The sequence below is a fragment of the Stylophora pistillata genome, chromosome 11, assembly GCF_964205215.1.
Source record: "Stylophora pistillata chromosome 11, jaStyPist1.2, whole genome shotgun sequence".
Lineage (NCBI taxonomy): Eukaryota > Metazoa > Cnidaria > Anthozoa > Scleractinia > Pocilloporidae > Stylophora > Stylophora pistillata.
In genome coordinates this window covers 8,764,617-8,787,633 of record NC_142529.1, presented here as the reverse complement: position 1 = coordinate 8,787,633, position 23,017 = coordinate 8,764,617, and the positions used below count along the sequence as shown (strand labels likewise).

The following is a 23,017-nucleotide window of genomic DNA, read 5'->3' as shown; positions in this document are numbered from 1 at the left end:
TATTTAATAATAATAATAATAATTTAATATTTATATTGCGCAAATTAACACGTGGATATGATCAGATGCGCATCACAACACTTTTCGGGGGACTTTAGCCGGACTGTATCAGCAGTTTACAAACAATCGAAGGAAACTTATTTGAAGATGCCCCCTCCCCCCAGTTCCCAGTAAACAGGCCAGACCACATATCTTCTTCCATCTTACTAATTAGGGCTTTCAAAGTTCCATCTTGAATCATGTGCGAACAACAAACTATCGTAGTATCCATATCAGTAAATAGTTTTTAATTCTTACATGTATGAAGGTGACAACCTTCATTTGCAAAGTTGATGCCGCCGAAGAAGCGGTCTAGAGGAAGGTCGGGTCTGCTCCGCTCGGCAAAGTTTATTCGACTTCGAGAGTCTGTGTATGATTTATGGAGGGCAAGGAAAACAACAATGGGTTTCGGTAACACTACAGACAGTGCTTTTGCAGAAATGTTATTGCATTGTTCCTACGATGGAACTAGAGACTCCGGGGATATTTTTTCGAGGTGAGAATAATTATTTGACTGATTTTTACTTGAGATCCTGAGATATGTATGTAAGCGATCTCATTTGCACAAGTCATTATTCTATAATTGAAATGCGTAAAGTAAATCAGATTTGGCCAATATTGGTTATTTGTTTATATTTTATTTAGTGTTGAAGCCGAACAATTTCCCTCAACATCAAGTAAGCTTTGTACAAGTTCTATACACAGACTCGATTTAAGATTTTTCAGTCTCAAATATTTAGCTGCAAATTTGTTTACTGTGTTCTTCACCAAATCTTTGTTTTTCTTTTTAATAGTGTTTGTGAATGACTATCAGAGTTCGCCATTTAACAATAGCGCGATTCCAAAACAAAAACACACGACTTCAAAGGATCTCGGATGAAAATGGGCCTTTAACGTCCCCTGCCTGACCAAATTAACTCATTAATAGATGCAGGAGACGGGACCTACGGTTTATTCGTCTTTATCCGAGAAGACTAGAATTTCTATCCATTTCTTTATATTATAGAAAGGTAGCGCATTGTCCTCAGTTATTTTAAGACCTTGAGTGTTGGTCCAGCCGGGGCTCGAACCATCGACCTCGACCTCCCGCACAACAATCCAGCGCTCTAACCAATTGAGCTAACCGGGAGGCGGTTTGATTTGGGGAGATCTCAGGATCTCTTATGTACGGTGGCTCTCAAGGGCCATCCACCTACAAAAATTTTCAAGACTTTATCGCGCGATAAGTTTTGCTAAGTCCATTCATTCAAAAAATTTGCAATCAACATTATCGCGCGATTGATAAACTTATCCGGCTTTGCGTAAAGAAGGAAGCATGTTAGATACAAATTGACTTCAGGCAGCTAAAGAGCTAAAAAACCTTAGTACATGGTGAAGTTTTTAGCTCTTTGGGTGTAATATTCAAGGAGAAATAGTCCATCAAAAACTGCAAATTTCTGGGTGGCAAAAGCGCTAATGAGCCCATACATTCTCTGTAAAATTTTGAGTTTTTAAACCCGTGTTGCACAAAAAGTGTTCAATGCATTAGGCTCGTATTCATTGGCCGAGTTAATCGTACTTTGATCTTTCGATATTCAGAACTGATTTATTTTTAGCTCCATCAGAAACTGAATTACTTATGCTAATGAGGCAAATATTGTAGACAAGGATTCCCCTATAAGCCCTATGCCGTTACACCCCAGTTTTTAAATTTCGCCCCTGGCGGGGGAAGAGGGGGGCGTGGAGGATTTCAGGGGATCGTATGGTTTTTCAGGGGAATGGAGGGGGGGGATCAGTTCTCGCCCGGTCCTTAGTCAATTTCATGCACGTTGGATTTGAACAATTCAAATTCCTATTTAAACATTACATTGCCCAAACGTATCAACAGAATATTTTCTCAAGAGAATCCAGCGTCTGAATTTCCCTCTTTCTCTCGAGGTTCTTCCAGTCCCCCGAAATTAATATTGTTTTACTACTCCTCCTCACAGTCTCCCAGTGGACTCGGGAAAGAAAAATCGAGCGGGCATGTGGGAAAGTGAGAACCATACTTCCGCTTTCGCAATTTTCCAGAGTAATCCATATTATCAACAACGTTTGAGCAGAATCTGCCGACAGAAATAAGGACATTCTGTAAAAGATGGAAGATTTACAGCCCATCTCAGCCACTGAACAATCGGTTTTCTGTGTGGAACTGCTGAAGCGCCTAAACATTCAGCGAAAACAAGATTATTTGTGCGACATTACTTTGGTGACGAACGACGACAGAGAACTAAAGGCTCACAGAAACGTTCTTTCCGCTGTAAGTCCGTTCTTTTGCAAGCTTTTTCTGAGCGACATGAAGGAGAATCAAGAAGGGATTATTCAGTTTGAGGAGATTCCAGGATCTGTTATGGAAGATGTCTTAGAATTCATCTACACTGGAACTGTGGAAGTGACTCAGACGAATGCCAAGGAACTGATCGCCGCAGGGAATTATCTTATCATACCGAGCTTGAAAACTGTTTCAGAGCGATTTCTAGAAAGAGAAATGTCTAATTCAAATTGCATCTCGACCTTTTACTTTGCTGAGAAATACGATTGTGACGAGCTAATACACAACAGCAGGAAGTTCATCAACGAAAATTTCGCGTCCATAGGAGAAGAGGATGAATTTCTGAGTTTGCAGGCGAAGGAAGTGGCGAGGTGGATTTTAAGTGACGAGATTGCTGTTGAAGCGGAAGTCAGCGTCTTCAAGATCATACTGAAGTGGGTTGATCACAATAAGAGCGAGCGAAAAGCAGCATTTGAGGAATTGTTTCGTCACGTTAGACTGAGTTTTCTGTCGCGTGACTGTTTGGAGGATGTCGTGACAAACGAACTGGTGCGTGAGAATTTGGCATGTGTGAAGCTGGTCATGGATGCTGTTACAAAGATGGCTACTTTTGCCGATGAAGACGATCTCCCGAAGTCACCGAGAAAGGTATATGATGCACGTGTTATTACTGCTCGTGGTGGCAAGTACACTTTTTGTTATCTCCCTGAAGAGGACCTGTGGAAACGTTTACCAGATGGTCTGGGGAACATCAACGCCGGTTCAGCTCAAATGATAAAATTCCGTGATCAGTTGTTTGCCTTTTCCGGCTCTCAAAAGTCAGAGAGATACGATCCTGTTTTTAACGCTTGGTCTGAGGTAAACTTGAATGCAAGTTATGCAAAGGTGGCCGTTCTTAAAGGAGAAATTTATGCTCTTGAACGCACACATCGCATGGCAACTTGTACGAAGAGGTACAGTGTAAAGCATTGTACATGGGAGATACTTCATTCATCTTATGGACAGTGTAGAGAGGATGCTTGTGTTGTTGCAGCCGGCAGCCAACTGTACATGCTTGGTGGGAGTATTGCAAGAGACTACTCCGCCAAAGCTGAGAGATTCGACACCGTGGAGAACAAGTGGGAGGAAATTGCAGACATGCGAGAAGAAAGGAGCCGAGCTTTTGGAGTGGCCTCTCAAGAAAAAATCTTCGTTGCTGGAGGAATAAGCGGGAGAGGAATAGTACAAACTTGTGAGATGTACATTACGTCAACAAATGAGTGGCAATGTATTGGAAACTTGAATATTCCACGTTGTGATGGTAGTATGGTTTGTCTGAATGGAAAGCTGTACGTACTGGGTGGATTAAATAAGAGATACCAAGCTGAACTGAGTGTTGAATATTTTCACCAGGAAAATGGACAATGGATCCGGAAAACAACCATACCAGTGACGAACATCGACATAGGAAATGAAAACGCATTCACTGCGTCTCTTCTAAAGCTCTCCAGAGAACTACTGAACAAACTAATCAAACTATAGAATGTCGGGAAGTAGTTTCTCCAAAACTTTACAGCTTTGGATTTAGCCATGATGTTCGTGGCAGACAACAGGCATAGGCAATGGTTTTTTTAATGGCCTCCATTTAAACCAGCCTTAGCTGAATTGGACCTGCCTGTTTAAATTTTGCTTATAAATAAATAAATAAATAAATAAATAAATAAACAAATAAATAAATAAATAAGTAGCTCACCTAACGAAAGGCTAAGTTAAATCAGGGGTCAGTTTTGACCAGTTACCATTTGCTGTAAACCTTACACTTTAAACTCTCTTATTTAAGACGGCAATTTGTGTAGTCATGTTTACAGCACCCGGCTTCTAAATCATAATTGTGTATACCTGACTGCTTCGCAACTTTCACACTGACTGCCTCTGTAGTAAAAAAAAAAAAAAGACGAAACAGGTCTTAACGGACAGACTAGTTTACTACAGATGAGGAAAGATGGTCACCTTTGAGCAGTTCTATTTGAAACCTGTTGAGCTCAGCGAAATGCACAATGCAGAATAAAAACAGTTTACTAGATTTATTTTTGTAGAGATGCATGCTGCACACTTGTTTGTAATGTGCAAATCAACCAATAAAGTTGCCGGTGAAACAGTAAAGGCCACTATTAATCAGCCATTATTTCGACTAGGACTTTAAATCCTCTTCAGGGTCAGCACTCGTATCTCATTGAAATATTTATGCCTCTGACGTAGTGCTCTCACCATACCTATCACTGACGGCTAAACATAACGTATCTAATTTCTCCCCACAGTATCACACATAAAAGTCATGAACTAAGAAAATGATCGTGGGGTAAAAAAGCTCTTGATTGTTAACCACATTCTCCTTAAAAGTAGCATAGAAATATTTAGAGAACAGTATGGAGAACATGCAAACTGATGTTAGCATGTAAAGGGTTAACAGGGTAAAAATGCCCGCCTTTATCAATCATGTTTGGGATGTCACGCAATTCTCTCACCTTGTAACGGGGAGAGTTTACGATGGGTGTCATCCTAAGTGGCAGAAGCGTAGGAGACTGGGTCTGCCAGCGTTTTTCAGAATATGTGTAAGGTTGCTCTGTAAGAACTTATATAATTACGGATTATGAATTGATCATTTTTAAATCGAAGTTTTCACGAATAAGTTGAATGGCGGATTAGATAAACAGACATATGTCAGTGAATAAGAAGAAAGGAATCCTTGACTTGTCGTTAGACTAAGCGCACTAGACCAAACGCGTTAAGCGTTCTTTGCGCGGGAAAAATGCAACCTGCGGCTGATCAGCGCGGGAAAGCACAGTACCGAGAACCATTTTGGCTGCTTCTGATTGGGTAGAATACTCGAATCTGTACTCTGGTTCACCAAAAGGTAGTGCCTATGGTTTTGGACAGCTATAGCTGATGAAAGTTCGGTGGCTACCTTATATCTTTTCGTCTCAAGAGCTCCCCGGCCTAGGGACTTGGGAGCTGAGAAAGAAAACTGGATATCAGCTATACTTCCGCTCTCAATATATTTTCCGTTAAGCGCCTCAACATACAGCGAAAACAAGATTAGTTGTGCAACATTACTTTGGTTTCCGTAGATAACAGAGAGTTCAACATGAGTTCAAGGCTAACAGAAATGTTCTTTCCGCCGCAATTCTGTTCTTTTGCAAGCTTCTTCACAGTGACATGAAAGAGAATCGCGAAGGGATTATTCGATTTTAGGAGATCTCAGGATCTGATGTTTTGGAATCTATCTACACTGGAACTTTGGAAGTAATTCAGGAAAATGCCAAGGAACTCGCCACAGGGAGTTATATGATCATACCGAGCTTGAAAATTGTTTCAGGGCGGTTTTTGGAACGAAAAATGTTACACATGAACTGTATTTCAACCAAGAATGGACCTACAAAACAACCATACCGGTGACAATAGTCGCTGTGACAGCTAGACTCTACTACTCTCTTTGCGGGTGATATGGCGGCTACACGTGGCTCCTCTGGTCTCCTTGACTTTGCGTCATTACTTCTTTTTGTTGTCCTTCTCGGCTCTTTTCAAATATCCGAATATCGAGTTATCACCACGCTCCATAAGCCTGCTTCACGGAACGTTACTACAAGAACATTACAAAGTCCTGTCCCTCCGTTTTGGATCTCACAGTCGTATTACAATTACGACTCGTTCGTCGCAGAAGACGAGCGTTTCTGCGAAGCCGTGTGTCATACGATGTGGATGGTGCTCGATTGTTTCACCCGATCAATCTTTCTGGCGACATTCATCCAAACCTGGGTCCTCCTGGGCATCGGATGAAGTATTCTTGTGGTGAATGTAATCAGAATGTACGAAGAAACTAGGACGCCATTTTGTGTTCAGAATGTGACCGTTGGTTTCGTGCGAAGTGTATTGGTATGAGAAAGTATATCTTCAAATATTACCTAGAGAGGCATCACTTGGATTGGCAGTGTTCATTTTGCTCACTACCCAGACTAGGTGATTCGTTCTTTGAGGACGATTTACAAACAGTCGCTTTACAAGCAGTTGGAAATGATGCTAGTGTTCATGAAGAAGTCAGTTGGGATGAACAAATCAACAATGGCCACGGCTCACGTATGTGTATCCCTGACTTTGAGGAAATCGCTAAAGAGTACATGAAGAATTGTAAGATTGGTCATATCAATGCCAACAGCATTGCAGGACACAAGTTTTATGAGATACGGCATTGGTTACGGTCGGGTTTCTTCGATATCTTAGTAATTTCGGAAACGAAGTTAGATAAAACTTTTCCCAGCAGCCAATTTATGATTGATGGCTTTCGCTTTTTCAGGATTGATAGATATATACATGGCGGAGGGCTTATGCTTTATATAAGGTCTGATATTCCGTTCATGTTTAATAGAAGTATATCTATAGAGCAATGTGGAAAATATGCGAACTAAAAGTTGGAAGATCATGGATTACAATTGTTGGTATTTATCGCCTGCCATCTCTCAAAAAATCCCGATGGGAATTTGAGATGAGTAATCTGTTTGAAATATTTACTTTCCGAGGGAACGATGTTTTGTTTCTGGGAGACTTTAATTGTGATCAGTGATTCATCCTGACAAAGCATCAAAGGATGGTCAACGTCTCATGGACTTACTGGATGTTTATCATCTTAAAAACTTGGTTACGCAATCCACACGAGTAACAAAATCTACGGAAACGCTTGTCGATTTGATACTGACTAACAACAAAAGAAGACTTCTTGAAACTGGTGTCGTAGACACACAAATTAGCGATCACTCGCTTGTTTACACAATTAGCGAGTCACATATCCGTGACTAAGGTGAAGAAAAATCGCATTCCGCAGTTTTAAAAATTTTGATCGAGATAAATTTATGGAGTATCTCAGTGCCGCTCCTTTTCATATTATGGACATTTTCGATGATCCAGATGACATGTTGTATGTTTTTGAGGCACTTGATGAACATTCGCCACTCAAATATATAGTTTGGAGATTTGTGAATGTTTTTTTTGATCCCCAAGTCCTTATCAACTCAAGATATTTCTTTCAGAAAACAATCAGATTTCTGTAAACCATTTATGTTGTATAGACAGCATGCGAAGGAGGACGGGTGTTTTCGTTTTATAAAGAATAAATGCAAGAAGCATGATAATTGTTTAAGATAAATTCATAAGCCTTGTAGTAGTTTGCAGTGTGATTATAGACTAATTAGCGAGTAAGCTGTTCCACAATAAAAAGAAAAAGTGTGTGGCTTCCAAGGGTAGTGCGTCGTGCAGTTGTAGAAACACTCTCACCCCAATTTGACAAAGAAACAATAACAAAACTTATCCTCTGATTTACCTCAATAATTCATGTCGGTTTAATTTAGCAAAGTAGCTGCACTGTTGGTAATAATATCTATCACGACCAAACATAACGTGATTTGTTTCTTAATCCTTTAACCCCTGGGAGTGATAAGCATCTACCGGTAATTTCTTCCTAGGGTATCACCCCCAACAGTATGGAGAATATGCTAACTGATATTAGTATGTAAAGGGTTGAAAGGGTAATAATGTCAGGTGTGTGCAGCCCCCATTATCAATCATTTTTGGGATGTCACGCAATTCTCCCCTCCTTTGGAAGGGAGGGGGGTGTTTCTCCTAAGGTTTCCAAATTCTCCCCATTTCAAACCTCCAAACTCGCCAAAAAATCCCGCAAAGAAAACGACGAAGAAAAACTACACTTGATTTTGTTTTCCTTTCTTTATGGCGTCAGCACACCTCCCGTCAATCCGGGTCTTTTTATTTTTTAAACTGTCAATCAATAAAATGACTTCCGGTAAAATAACTTCCGGTTCGCTCTTTTTTTTTTCTTTTTTTCTTTTTTTATTTCTGGAAAACGAAAGAACAGAAAATAATCCTTAACAGGGGGTTTACAATGCGTGACATCCTGGGGACTAGAAGCAGTAAGGTAAGAATGGTCACAGTTGAACAAAGATGTGTAGCGAAACCCACAACACAAGAAAATTAAATTGAATCTCTGTTGTAGCCATGCTCGTACCCGAGCAATGGACTAGTATTTCGATCAGTAACTCTTGTCCTCTTCAGAGCCAGTAAAATGTTTGGTCGACCTCTACCTGTATCTTTTTACGTGATACTTTGTTTGCAAAGATGCCGACAGGATATTTTTATCAAACTCATTCAGCCTATTTAGTTCAGTCTTTTCCTCACAATTTTTCCTATAGCCTTAAGGCCATCATTTCTTACCAAAGCTGATGATAGCTCGCTTGTATCTTCTAGTCCACAGAGTTCCTTGGCCTAGAGACTCGGGAACTGAGATGGAAAACTGGGAACCAGCTAAACTTCCGCTTTCATTATAATTTTTCTCCTCATTATCAGCAACATTTGAACGGATTCTGTTCAAGGAAATAAGGATATTCTATAAACGAGGGAAGATATAGAGCCTATCTCAGCTGCTCAACAAGATTTGTTCTGTGTGGAATTGATGAAGCGCCTTAACATTCAGCGTAATCAAGATTATTTGTGCGACATTTACTTTGGTTTCTAAAGATAACAGAGAGTTCAAGGCTCACAGAAATGTTCTTTCCGCCACAAGTTCGTTCTTGTGCAAGCTTCTTCAGAGCGACATGAAGCGGGAGAATCGCGAAGGGGTTGTCCGATTTGAGGAGATCTCAGGATCTGCCATGGTAGATGTTTTGGAATTCATCTACACTGGAACTGTGGAAGTAACTCAGAAGAATGCTGAGGAACTGATAGCTGCAGGAAATTATCTGATTATACCGAACTTGAAAACTGTTTCAGGTCGATTTTTGGAACGAATAAATGTCCAACTTTAACTGTATTTCAACCTTTTTCCTCGCTGAAAATTACGACTGTGACGAGCCTTTCAAAATGAGCAGGCGTTTCATTAATGAGAACATCGTTTCCATGGCGAAACTGGATGAATTTTTGCACTTGGAAGCTAAAGAAGTCGAGAGGTGGATTACATCCGACGAAATTAAAGTCGAAAAGGAAGCTGATGTATTTAAGATCATATCATACTGGGTTAACCACAGAAAGAACGAGCGAAAACTGAGCAGCATTTGAAGAATTGTCTGGTCACGTTCGACTGGGATTTTTGTCGCGTGACTGTCTGAAAGATGTCGCGACAAACGAACTGGTGCGTGACAGTCTGTCTTGTGTGAAGCTGGTCGTGCATACTACCTTTGTATAAAGATGATATCCTGCCATCACCCAGGCAAGGTCTTGAAACACGTGTCATTTGTAGCTCGTGGTGGTAAGTGCACTTTTCGTTGTCTTCCTGAAGAAGACCTATGGAAGCGTTTACAAGATGGTCTTAAGGACAAAAAGGCCAGACTAACTCAGATGATAAAATTCCGTGACCAGTTGTTCACATTCGCCACTTACCAAAATGTAGAGAGATACGATCCTATTTTGAACGTTTGGTCTGAGATAAACTTGATGGTAGGTCCTGAAAATCTGGCCGTTCTTAAAGGAGAAATTTATTCTGTTGAAGTTAACATCTATGCCAAGAAGACTTCTACTAAGAGGTACATGGGAGACACTTATCTCGTCTCATGGACAATGTAGAAAGGATGCTTGTGTTGTTGCAGCCGGCAGCCATCTGTGCTCGTTTGGTGAGAGGAATCCAGACATAGGGGATACTTTCGTCAAAGCTGAGAGATTCGATACCGTGGAGAACAAGTGGGAGGAGATCGCCGACATGCTAGAAGGAAGAAGCGCAGCTTTCGGAGTGGCTTCTCAAGAAAATAATCTTTGTTGCTGGAGGAATAAGCAGGAGAGGGAGATTACAAACTTGTGAGATGTACGCTACGTCGAGAAACGAGTGGCAATGTATTGCGAACTTGAGTGTTCCACGTTATAACGATAGTACTGGTTTGTCTGAATGGAAAGCTGTACGTACTGGGTGGAAAAAATGGGAGAAACGAAGCAGAACTGAGTGTTGAATATTTTCACCCGGCAAACGAAGAATGGATCCAGAAAACAACCATACCAATGACGAACATCGACCCAGGAAATAAAAATGTATTCACTGCCTCTGTTCTGAGGCTACCCAGGGAATTACTAGACAAACTAATTCCAATTCCAATTCCAAATTCCAATTCGATCTGGAACAGTGGACAAGAATAACCACCCAGTGGATGTCCATTGTTAAATTATTTATTATTATTATTATTATTATTATTATTATTATTACAAACTAAAGATCGTTTGGGAGTACTTTCTCCGACACTGACTTTACAGGTTTGGACTTGGCCATGATGTTCGTGGCAGACAACAGGCACCGGCATTCGTTTTTTATTGCCTTAATGAAAGACTGAGTTAAATTAGGGTCAGTTTTGAGCAGTTGCCGTGTGCTGTAAACCTTATGCTCTAAACTCTTTCACTAAAGATTGCATGTGTGGTCATGTTTACAGCACCCGACTTCAACTTTCACACTAACTGCCTCTGAAGTAAAAAAGAAGACGAAACAGGTCTAAACGGACAGACTAACTTACTATAGATGAGGAAAGATGGTTACCTTTGAGAAAATGTATTTGAAACCTGTTGAACTCAGCGAAAAGCACAATGCAGAGTAAAGCGCAGTTTCTTTTCTCGCCACTACATCTTTTTTGTAGAGATGCATGTACCACACTTGTTTGTAGTGTGTAAATCAACCCATAAAATTTCCGGTAAAACAATAAAGGGTACTATTAATCAGCCATTATTTCGACTGGCACTTTAAATCCTCTTCAGGTTCAACACTCCTATGTAATTGAAATATTTATTTATGCCTTTGACGTTATGCTCTCGCCGTACTTATCACTGACGGGCAAACATGACGGGAGTTGTTCCATAATCCTTTTGCCCCTTGGGGTGATAAGCATTTACTTTCTCCCCACGGTATCACACATTAAAGTAATGAACTAAGAAAATGATTGATTGTTAAACACATTCTCCTTGAAAGTAGCATAGAAATGTTTGGAGAACAGTATGGAGAACATGCAAACTGATATAAGTATGTATAGGGTTTACAGGATAAGAACGTGATTTGAGTTCCAACGTTGTGTGCAGCCCTTTATCAACCATTTTTGGGAAGTCACGCAATTCTCTGACTTTGGAATAGGGAGAGTTTACGATGCATGACATCCTGAGTACCAGAAGCGTAGGAGACAGGGTCTGCCACCATTTTCAGAATCTGTGTACAGGTTGCTCTATGAGAACTTATATATTTATGGATTATGGATTAGATCATTTTCAAATGATACTTACATACATACATACATACATACATACATACATACATACATACTTTATTGACTTTCCCCAAGGAGGCTTTTCAAAGACAATGTTATAAAAAATATTCCTATTACAATTAAAAAGTCCCATTTACAATTAAAAATGTTTTAAAATCTGAATGTTCTAAAAGAAAAACAAAAGCATACAAACACATATGTAAAATTACAACTCTTTAAGTAATTTGGTCCTTAAACGTTTTTTAAAAACATTAACGGAGTTGCACAGTTTAAAGGAATTATCCAAAGAATTCCATAAGTTTACAGTTCTATAGAAAAATGTTCTCTGACCGCTAGCTGTTCTAAAGAATGGAATTTGCAAAAGCTGCGAATTTCTGGTGCTACGTTGACTAACCTCGGCTCGCTTTATGAATTTTGAGGAGAGGTATTCTGGGGCCTGACCAGTCATGCATCTAAAGGCCATAGTAGCGTTCCGGTAGTAAAGCTGGCTTTGAACTGAAAGCCAATTTAGTTCCTTGCGAATTGGTGTAACGTGGTCAAATTTACGCGCACCGCTAACAATGCGGCATGCGAAGTTCTGCACCGCCTGTAACTTGTTAACATTACATTTTGAGGTATTTGACCAAACATTGGAACAATAAAATAACCTGCTGAAAACTAAGGAATTAATGATCATCAAAAGTGTTCGTTTGTCGAAAACATGCTTGACACGGTTTATTTGGCCGAGGCGGGACATGCACGAGGAAGCGGTCTTAATTATGTGTTCATCGTAAGTTAAATTAGAATCCAAAATCACACCAAGGTCTTTGGCGGTGTCTGCGGGGACGATGTCCTCACCCATAAAGGAAAGGGAGTGAAATTGCAGTTTTGCACACATCTGCCTGCTGCCAAATATCATCAGCTTGGTTTTGCCAGGGTTAAGTAACAATTGGTTGTTGGAACACCATTCTCCTATTTTAAACAAGTCGTCTTCCAAATCAGCAATTGCATCCAGGTTGTCTTTAAGTTCGAAGGAAGTGATGAGTTTCGTATCATCTACATAACTCTGAGTGCTGCATTTCTGTGGGATTGATGGAAGATCGTTCGTGTATATGCTAAATAGTAGTGGGCCTAAGATACTTCCTTGAGGAACGCTGTTGGTCGGATTTTTCACGAATAAGTTGAATGACGGACTAAATAAACAGACATATGTCAGTGAATAAAAAGAAAAGAATCCTTGATTCGTCGTTAGACTAAACACACTACGGACCTGACCAAACGAGTTTAGTATACTTTGCGCGGGAAAAATGCAACCCGCATCGACCAGCGCGGGAAAACACAATAACGAGAACCATTTTGGCTGCTTCTGATTGGTTAGAATGCCCGAATCTGTATTTCGGTTCACTTCAGGGTTGTGCATGTGATTTTTGATACCTTTTGTGGCTTACTACCTTTAACATTAACTGCTTGTTTGGAAGACACTATCAGCCTTGTTTTACACAAGGGCGTTGGTGCATGTTGGAAACAGAAAAACCGACCAAAATGGTCGTCGAAATAAAATGCCAGAGCAGCAATTTCCACAAACCGAAAATCTGCCTTTGTCCCTTCACGCCTTAATACTAGTATACATTTTCTCCACACTGTTCTCTTTACATTTCCTATGGAGCTGACAAGGCGAATTTGACGGTGTGACAGTCAGCAGCCTCTTAAATTGGTGATCATTTCCTTTATTCTCTTGACCTTTACGTTTGATTCGAGGAAGATATCGTAAGGAGAAATTAGAACCCACTTACTCTTAGGGCCGGCTATTTAAATAAAATTTAGTTGTTGTTTAACAAAACCGCGTTCTTAGCTGTCTTCTTAGCCGAACCTTTTATCTGAACATTTATTTTTGTGAATCAGGAGTGTTAAGGGGGCCGAAAGCTAACAGAGAAAGAACATCTATTGAATTAAATCAGTCTTCTTAGACCTATCGAGTCCCTAAGGCCCACAGTTTGCGCAAAACCGCAGTTTGGGTTAGACCTCTTGTACATAAATGGCTGTAAGGTTTTAAAGACCCAAGAAAAATGTCGTTAACTGAAGTCAAGTAATGAGGAAACTATAAGAAATCAATTAACAAGAGAACGACGAAGCACTGTTTTTATTTTTAAATGCAAGAATCCGAATTTAGAAAAACAGAAAAAAGTAAATTTTATCGGAAAATCCTACCCCTGAGTTTTCCAACACTTAAAAATGATCGATGAATCTTTTAATACTTAGCTTAAGCACTGTTAAAATGGCAATCTAAAAGTCACTAGAACTCTTAGGAAAAAGCAACATGTAAATGAACAAGCCGTATTGAAAAATTTAGCCTTCCTCAAGAAATCTTATTGTACACAGGAATGACGGGTATTGATTAGTTTAAAAATTGGTTTAATTCTTCTGGGAAAGAATGGTCACGGTTAAGCAAGGATGTGTAGTGAAACCCATACTGTCACAATAAAACTCAGTTGAAACTTTAGCTATGCTCGTACCCGAGTCAGGTCAGACGGTTCACGTAGTCTTGCAATGGGCCAGCTGTATTTCGATCTGTAACTTTTGTTCTCTTTTAGCTTCAGAGCGGATAAAATTTTTGGTTTACCTGTACCTGTATCTTTTTACGTTATACTTTTTTGAAAATATGCCGACATGGTTTTTTTTTTAAACTCATCAAGCCTTTTTTTGTTCTTTTTCTCAAAATTTTTCCCACAGTCACGAGACCATCATTTCCGTACCAAAGCTTAAATCAACTCCTCCCCAGATTTCCCGGGACTGGAGACTCGGGGACTGAGATGAAAAACTGGGAATCAGTTATACTTCCACTTTCGATATCTTTTCGATATCTATCGTGTGTTCCTAAAGATCCAGCAACATTTGAGCAGATTCTGTTCGAAAAAAGAACGAATATTCCGTTATTGATATCTTTACCGTGTGTTCCTCATTATCAGCAGCATTTGAGCGGATACTGTTCGAGAAAATAAGGATATTCTGTAAACGATGGAAGATATAGGGCCTATCTCAGCCTCTGAACAAGGGTCCTTTTGTATGAAATTGATGAAGCGCCTCAACATTCAGCGTAAACAAGACTATTTGTGCGACATTACCCTGGTGACGAACGACAACAGAGAGTTTAAGGCTCACAGAAATGTTCTTACCGCCGCAAGTCCGTTCTTTTGCAAGCTTCTTCAGAGCGATATGAAGGAGAATCGCGACGATATCATTCGATTGAAGGAGATTTCAGGATCTGTTATGGAAGATGTTTTTGAATTCATCTATACTGGAACTGTAGAAGTAACTCGGGAGAATGCTGAGGAACTGGTCGTCGCAGGGAATTTTCTGATGATACCGAGCTTGAAAACGCTTTCAGGGCGGTTTTTGGAACAAGAAATGTCCCACATGAACTGTATTTCAACCTTTTATTTCGCTGAGAAATACGATTGCGAAGAGCTTATTACCAACAGCAGGTGTTTTATTCACGAAAACATGGTTTCCGTGGCAAAACTGGATGAATTTTTGCACCTGGAAGTTAAAGATATCGAGAGGTGGATTTCGTCGGACGAGATAATCGTTAAAGAAGAAGCTGATGTATTTAAAATCATACTAGACTGGGTTAACTACAGAAAGAGCGAGCGAAAAACAGCATTTGAACAATTGTTCGGTCATGTTAGACTGGCTTTTCTGTCTCGTGACTGTTTGCAGAATGTCGCGACAAACGAACTTGTTCGTGACAGCGTTGTTTGTTTGGGGCTGACAGAAGATGCTAATATGAAGATGGCTGCTGTTGTCGATGACGATGATCTCCCTCAATCACCGAGAAAGGGTCACGATACACGTGTTATTGTAGTTCGTGGGGGCAAGTACACTTTTTGTTATCTCCCTGAGGAGGACTTGTGGAAGCGTTTACCAGATGGTCTTAAGGAAAACGCTTGTTTAACTCAGATGATAAAATTTCGTGATCATCTGTTAACCTTCGCCAATTATCAAAATGCAGAGAGTTACAATCCTGTTTTAAACGATTGGTCCGAGCTAAACTTGAGCGCAGATTCTGCAAAGGTGGCCGTTCTTAAAGGAAGAATGTACGTTGTTAACGTTGGCATAAGGAGTTCTACGAAGAGGTACAACGAACAAGAAAATGCATGGGAGACCCTTATCTCATCTGATGGACGACAGTGTAGAAAGGATGCTTGCGTTGTTGCAGCCGGCAGCCATCTGTATGTGTTTGGTGGTAGAAATCCAGACACAGGGGATTACTTTACCAAAGCTGAGAGATTCGATACCGTGGAGACCAGGTGGGAGGAAATCGCACAGATGCAAGAAGAAAGAAGCGAAGCTTTCGGAGTGGCCTCTCAAGAAAAAATCTTTGTTGCTGGAGGAATAAGCAGGAGAGGGATATTACAAACTTGTGAGATGTACACTACGTCAACAAATGAGTGGCAATGTATTGCGAACTTAAATGTTCCACGTTATAATGGTAGTATGGTTTGTCTAAATGGGAAGTTGTACGTACTGGGTGGGAGAACGAGGAAACAAACTGAACTGAGTGCTGAATGTTTTGACACTGCAAAGGACCAATGGATCCACAAAACAACCATACCAAACATCGACCCAAGAAATAAAAACTTATTCACTGGCTCAGTTTTAAAGCTTTCCAGAGAATTACTAGACAAACTTGATTTTGTTAGGCAGTAGTTACTCCGACACCTTACAGCTTTAGGATTAGTCATGATGTTAATGGCAGACAGCAGAGACAGACATTCGTTTTTCGTTGTCTTAATTTGGGAGCTCACTCAGGCTGTGTTAAATCGAAGATCCCTTCTGATTAATTACCGTTTTTCTGTAAACTTTATACTTTGAACTCTCTCACTAAAGATGACACTTTGCGTTGTCATGTTAACAGCACCTGACTTCTAACTCGTTAATTATCCTTCACTGCTGAGCACCTTTCACACTAAATTCTTCTCAAATCAAAACCTTAGTATTGGTTGAGTGAACGTAGGGGAGTACCAGCGCCCAAGAGAGTGAAACTGGCGAAAAAAATTTTGTTAAGACTTTTTGCGATAGAATAATTTCACTTCAGACCCAAAAACTGATGCGAACTGAGGGGCAGGAAGCAGATAAGTGAATAACAACAAGTGTAAAATCGCTAATATGTTCATAAAAACTGAAAAGCGTTGACAAAAAGGGAAGCTTCTTAATACACAGCTCTGACGGTTCCACACTCAAAACGCGACGATTTTACGTTCCAGAATAATTTGAGAAACCAATATATGGCTAAATCCATTAAACCAGAAACTTTAGGGATTGGTAATTATTTATAGCCTGGCAAGGGGGGAAGGGGAAAAAGTATTTTTGGGGGACGACATGGTTTTCAGGGGGAACGGAGGGAGGGATCAGATGACATAAAGGGAGGGCTGTAGAAAACTGACAAGAACTTAACTGCCAATGAGGGTGGAGAGGGAGCCATATAGTTGGATCAGGTAAATTTTATCCTGACACAATTAAAATTTGCTTCTCCTCCTCCCCTCCCTTGTGGTTCCTTCCACCTTTTTTCACAAGGTCATATCTCGTGTTTCTTATCAAATTATAAAATCATACAAAAACTTTTGGCTAAAATATAATTTGTGTTTCAATATATTGAATTTAATCAGGTTTGTCAGATTTTTCTGTTCAAGATATATTCATTTGCCTCTAGTGAAGTAAAGATTTCCTTTGTTAACTTCAAATGGGGTTAACTTTGGTCATAATTTTTTTGAATTTGAATCAATGGGCAAAAATAAAGTAAGGTTAACAGCAATGTTGTGAGGAATGTTTAGAAGTCCTGAAGAAGATATGATGGAAAATTTTGATCCGAAAAATTATCAGCACACTGGAACAAGTTGGTTCTCGTACATCTCCCAAGAGTCTCTCGGAGAATTTGCAGTCCGAAGGAGGGAGCTTGGGAATGAGTTAGAGAACTTCCGCTTTCGCTATCTTTCCTGTGTATTCTACATCACCAAGATATATTAGGAGGAATCTCTCCTCAATAACAATAGTATTTGGTAAAAGATGGAAGACTCACAGCCAATGTCAGCGGCTGAGCAAACTTCTTTCTGTGTGGAATTGATGAAGCGCCTCAACATTCAGCGAAAACAAGACAATTTGTGCGACGTTACTTTGGTGACGAACGACGACAAAGAGTTAAAAGCTCACAGAAATGTTCTTTCCGCCGCAAGTCCGTTCTTTTGCAACCTTCTTCAGAGCGACATGAAGGAGAATCAAGAAGGGATTATTCGATTTGAGGAGGTCTCAGGATCTGTTCTGGAAGATGTTTTGGAATTCATTTACACTGGAACTGTGGAAGTAACCCCAGAGAATGCCAAGGAACTGATTGCAGCAGGGAATTATCTGATCATACCGAGCTTGAAGATTGTTTCTGGTCGATTTCTACAAGGAGAAATGTCAAATACAAATTGCATCTCGACCTTTTATTTCGCTGAGAAATACGACTGTGTCGAGCTTATTGGCAACAGCAGGAAATTCATCTACGAAAATTTCGCTTTCGTAGGAGAAATGGAGGAATTTCTGAGCTTAGAGGCTAAGGAGGTGGCGCGGTGGATTACAAGTGACGAGATTGCTGTGGAAGCGGAAGCCAGCGTCTTCAAGATCATACTTAAATGGGTTGAACACAATAAGAGCGAGCGAAAAGCAGCATTCGAGGAATTGTTTCCTTATGTTAGACTGAGTTTTTTGTCGCGTGACTGTTTGGAGGATGTCGTGACAAACGAACTAGTGCGTGAGAATTTGGCTTGTGTGAAGCTGGTCATGGATTCTACTACAAAGATGGCTACTTTTGCAAGTGAAGATGATCTCCCGCAGCCACCAAGAAAAGGTCTGGAAACACGTGTTATCCTAGCATGTGGCGGCAAGTATACTTATTGTTATCTCCCAGAAAAAAAACAGTGGAAACGACTGCCAGACGGGTCAACTGAGAAAAACCAGAAAACACAAATACTTACATTTCGTGATCAGCTGTACACATTTCAAGAGTTCAGTAAGGCAGAAAAGTTTGATCCCGTGTTTAATGGTTGGTCAGAGTCGGATCTGAGTGACGTATCGGTAGATAGCGCCATCATGACCGTTGTCAAGGGGGATATGTACGCTATTGAAGTTAACAAACCTGTTGGACAGTCTACTATCAAGAGATACAATGTGGAGCTTTGTACATGGCAAACAGTTGTGGAATCTCCTCAAGGCTGTAGAAACAGTTCCTGTTTTGTCGCAGTTGGTAGTTATCTGTATCTTTTAGGTGGATCGGCCCCTGGCAGTTCTGATTATGTCGCTAAAGCTGAGAGATTCAACATTGCGGAAAACCAATGGGAAGAAATCGCCGACATGCAGCAAGGAAGGGGTGGTGCCTTTGGAGTGGCAACTGAAGAAAAGATTTTTGTTGCTGGAGGTTTAAACGAAAAGAATAAGGTGTCAAGAAGATGTGAGGTGTACAATGTTTCTACAAACGAGTGGCACATCATTGGAAGATTAAACACTTGTCGTGTGTATGGCAGCATGGTGTGTCTGAATGGTACATGCTATGTACTGGGTGGCACCAAGAATAATAGAGATAGATTACTGTCAGTTGAATGTTACGACTCTACAGAGGACAAGTGGATTGAGAAAACATCCATACCAGTGGAAAGGTACGCATCAGCAAATAAGAGCACATTCACCGGATGTGTAATGAAGCTCTCTAAAGGAGTGCTGAAGATGTCTGACTTTTTCATGGAAGAATTGATTGAGCCACCGACCGGTAAACCCGCCTTCGGCAGCCTTTCCGGAAACAACGTAAGCAGTGTATCCTCTGGCAGTAGCGGCACCTCTATCCTCGGTTCAGCCGTCACCTCAGGTGGCCCTAGCGGCGTCTTAGGCTCCCGTGCACAAGTCACCTCTGGTGGCCCTAGCGGCCCCTTTAGCTTCGGTGCAAAAGTCACCTCAGGTGGCCTCTTTGGCTCCGGTGCAAAAGCCACCTCAGGTGGCCCCAGCGGCTTCTCTTTTGTTGCACCTGCCTCGCCTCCTGTTCCTGTATTTGAGTTGTCCGGCCCTAGCAGCGTCTTTACCTCCGGTGCACAAGTCACCTCAGGTGGCCGCGGCGGCTTCTCTCTCTCTGGCTCAACTGCCCCGCCACCTGTTCCTGTATTTGAGTTGTCCGAGGATGATGAGTTGTCCGAGGATGATGAGTTGTGTGAAGATGATGAATGACTGAATGAGTTAGCTTCTATAATCCCTTAATTTGATTCAAGGAGACAATTTTAAGTTTTCCTCACGAGTGTTCAAACCTATCAGTTAGTGGGACAGAACAAAAAGAGATCTTAGATGTCTGGTCGATAAGATAACCTGTGCGTGATTTCACTACAGTTGGATGGTAAAACATAATCTTGCATGTTTAAATAACGTTATTAAACTGTTGCAGTTAAAAAAATACAGTCTCGTAAAAGAGATTATCTCGGTCTTGTATAAGTAGCACAGAGATTCAGCAATAACAAGATTCTTCAATAAATACAAAGGAGCATGCACAAAGTTTAGAACTTAAAGCTTTTGTAAATTCAGTTGAAGCGTTGCTCATAGTTAAACTTTTCTTCCTTTTTTATTCCACGTTACCATGAGACTCCAGATTACAATGAACTATTACACTTTTATAGTTTGGAGATTTGTGAATGTTTTTTTCGATCACTAAGTCCTCATCAACTCAAGATATTTCTTTCAAAAAACAATCAGATTTCTGTAAACCATTTATGTTGTAAAGACAGCATGCGAAGGAGGACGGGTATTTTCGTTTTATAAAGTATAAATGCAAGAAGCATGATAATCGTTTAAGATAAATTCATGAGCCTTGTAGTAGTTTGTGGTGTGATTATAGACTAATTAGCGAGTAAGCTGTTCCACAATGAAAAGAAAAAAGGTGTGGCTTCGAAGGGTAGTGCGTGGTGCAGCTGTCGAAAGGTATCTAAATAATAATAAGAAAGAAACTTGTGGCCACAAGTTTCTTTCTTATTAATATTTAGATACCAAGGAACCATTATTAATACTTTCTGTAAATGAAAACCTAGCAATGCCTTAAGGAACTTTAAATTTTGATCGACTAAAGAAAGCAAGGTGTGGGAACGATCAGTTTTTTTTTTATACGATTTGTGTTCATTAGAAAAAAGAGAGATTCACAAAAAGGCGTATTTTTTGTTTCACAATGATTAAAGGCAAGAAGCATGACAGGTGTTGATACGTTGACAATGCTTTGCAGTTTGTTGAGTGAATACAAAGTACTTATTGAGTAAGAAGTAAAAAATAAAGTTTGTGACATCTCAAGATGGTGTGTTTTGTTGTTGAACAAGTTCCTGAACGCAACACTAATCCCTTTATGTGCAGTCGCTGATTCAGACCTTGGGCTAAAGGGGGGTACCTGTTTTTTTTTGTGTATGTACACCTGCCGGCTTTTTTTACCTTCTGCGTTTATTTTTTTAAACCAAAATAATGGAGGGGGTGGGGCAGGCCCCTCCCCTAGATCCGCCATTGATGTGAACCAACTTCACCTTGACAGAAAATCTTTACACAATTCATTCGCTGTGATTTACCGCAATGATTTTAGCAATCATCCTTGCTTGAATAGGCAGTATGCTAGCATTGTTGATAATACTTATTATCACGGCCAAACACAAGGGCTTTGTTCTTCAGAGTCCTCGTGTATGTGCAGCCTTCCTATCAGCCATTTTTTGGGATATCACGCAATTCTCTCACCTTGGAATGGAGAGAAATGTGTTGCGTGACATCCTGAGAACCCAGAAGTGAAGGCGAATGCTCTGCTAGTTATTTTCAGCCCAAAAATGAATGTACAGATTTATAAGAGCTCATACAATTAAAACCACTTATGGATTAGACCTTTCCTTTACTACTTGAAGAGTGGTCTTAAAATCAGATTTTAACAGGTAAGTCGAATAGCCAAATAAATAAACTGACATTCGTCTGTGAAAAAGGAGAAAGGGATGTTTGGTTCGTTGTCAGGCTAAACATACTAAACCAGCTCTTTACGCGGGAAGAATGCAACCCGCGCCGTCAAACGCGGGAAAACAGGACAGAAAATCACATTGCTTGCTCCTGACTGGTTAGAGTGCACCGAATCTGAACTCTGATCCGCTACAGAACTCAATGTATGGTTTTAAGTATCATTAAGAAAGATTATTAAAAGCAAAAGTAAAGTAAACACACCAATACTTTCGAGACAACACACAATTTAAAATAAATATCAGGATGAGAGGTTGGAAGTTATTTTCCAAGAGACTGAATCAGCAGTTTGTTGATGTCCTCCAGTTGTTCAGACACATTTTGCTTCAGAGGACGATAATCGCTCTCCAGGCTTTTTGTAGCAATAACTGAGTGAAGTCAAGGAAATGTTGCAGTATAGTTAATCTCTATCAAAATGTTACCTATTTCTCATTTTTCGAGGGCATCCCTTGAAAACGTTTTAGTATTTATGTAAAAAAGCACTTTACCAAAACAATACCTTTCAGTTGCTTTCAGACTACCTTCCATTACCTGGCCCCGCACTTGAGATTATCCATAGGTAGTTAAATTTAAAGATTACAGTGTGAATACATTTTTTCTTTTTACTCAGAAAAAATAGGATACACTCCTTCATGACGAAGTTGTTTTGTTCATGGTGTTGCCACTTTCTCTCTAAGTTTCCAAGCTGCAATGAAATTAAAGGACAGGAATCATAACATGAACAACACAAAAGAGCTCATGGTGGATCCTGGTACAGACGATAATGATGAAATGTTGGTAAAGTTTGTCAGTGACAAGTGGTACCTGAGAATGTGTCTCGTTTTCCATTAGCTTACTCTTCGTAGCATCATAAAATGAAGACAGGCTCTGAACGTCTGAAATGGTTAAAACAGAATATAGAATCAAGCTGTATTTGAATCGATTAAGAGGTCAATTATGGGATAAAATGACGTTTTTTTTAGAATAACCCAACTCTGTGGAAGCTGTATTGAGCGGCCAGCCTGTATTTAAGTTATCACCCTGCAATTACATGTGGGTGACCACTTAATACAGGTTCCACAGTAGACAGATAAAAAATTGAAAAATAGGGAACTGAAAACGAAAGATCGATATATCAAGAACGATGAAACGAGATCGCAAACATATAAACAAAGGAATAACCCAACGACCAAACGATAGAACGAAACATCAAGCAAGTGAACATCGACATGAATGGCAAAAAAGCAAGATGAAAACACCAATGGATAAATAAACAAACAGCTAAAACCAATCCAAAGATTGAATAACAAAAGGAATTTAAAAGGAGACGAATGAACGATTGACTCAACTTACGCTTTTTGAATGTTTCTTTCCTTGCGGATAGTGTCTTCTTTTCTTTATACAAACGCTATTAACAGAC

At 40.1% G+C, this 23,017-nt stretch overlaps 4 protein-coding genes across 4 annotated transcripts in view; 3 read left to right on the top strand and 1 right to left on the bottom strand.

The window, feature by feature from the left end:
• Window positions 1–1,912: 1,912 nt before the first annotated feature.
• LOC148719892 (kelch-like protein 3) lies at window positions 1,913–4,471 on the top strand. The gene has a single exon (XM_088739300.1). It carries the CDS (start codon window positions 2,156–2,158, stop codon window positions 3,848–3,850), a length of 1,695 nt encoding a protein of 564 aa, XP_088595426.1. The 5' UTR covers window positions 1,913–2,155; the 3' UTR covers window positions 3,851–4,471.
• A 9,998-nt stretch (window positions 4,472–14,469) lies between these two features.
• LOC111319096 (kelch-like protein 3) lies at window positions 14,470–16,414 on the top strand. The gene has a single exon (XM_022921927.2). The coding sequence runs from the start codon at window positions 14,590–14,592 to the stop codon at window positions 16,279–16,281; it is 1,692 nt and encodes a 563-aa protein (XP_022777662.1). The 5' UTR covers window positions 14,470–14,589; the 3' UTR covers window positions 16,282–16,414.
• A 1,133-nt stretch (window positions 16,415–17,547) lies between these two features.
• Window positions 17,548–19,873, top strand: LOC111319097 (kelch-like protein 25). Its single transcript, XM_088737919.1, has one exon. The coding sequence runs from the start codon at window positions 17,638–17,640 to the stop codon at window positions 19,822–19,824; it is 2,187 nt and encodes a 728-aa protein (XP_088594045.1). The 5' UTR covers window positions 17,548–17,637; the 3' UTR covers window positions 19,825–19,873.
• A 1,955-nt stretch (window positions 19,874–21,828) lies between these two features.
• LOC111337663 (intraflagellar transport protein 74 homolog) overlaps window positions 21,829–23,017 on the bottom strand; it is a 24,583-nt gene continuing 23,394 nt past the window's right edge. The window contains exons 27-30 of the mRNA XM_088737921.1: window positions 22,951–23,005; window positions 22,423–22,493; window positions 22,243–22,303; window positions 21,829–21,986 (exon numbers count right to left, since the gene is read on the bottom strand). Coding sequence (XP_088594047.1) covers window positions 21,880–21,986; window positions 22,243–22,303; window positions 22,423–22,493; window positions 22,951–23,005 — 294 coding nt within the window. The 3' untranslated portion in view covers window positions 21,829–21,879. The remainder of the gene's footprint in view (window positions 21,987–22,242; window positions 22,304–22,422; window positions 22,494–22,950; window positions 23,006–23,017) is intronic.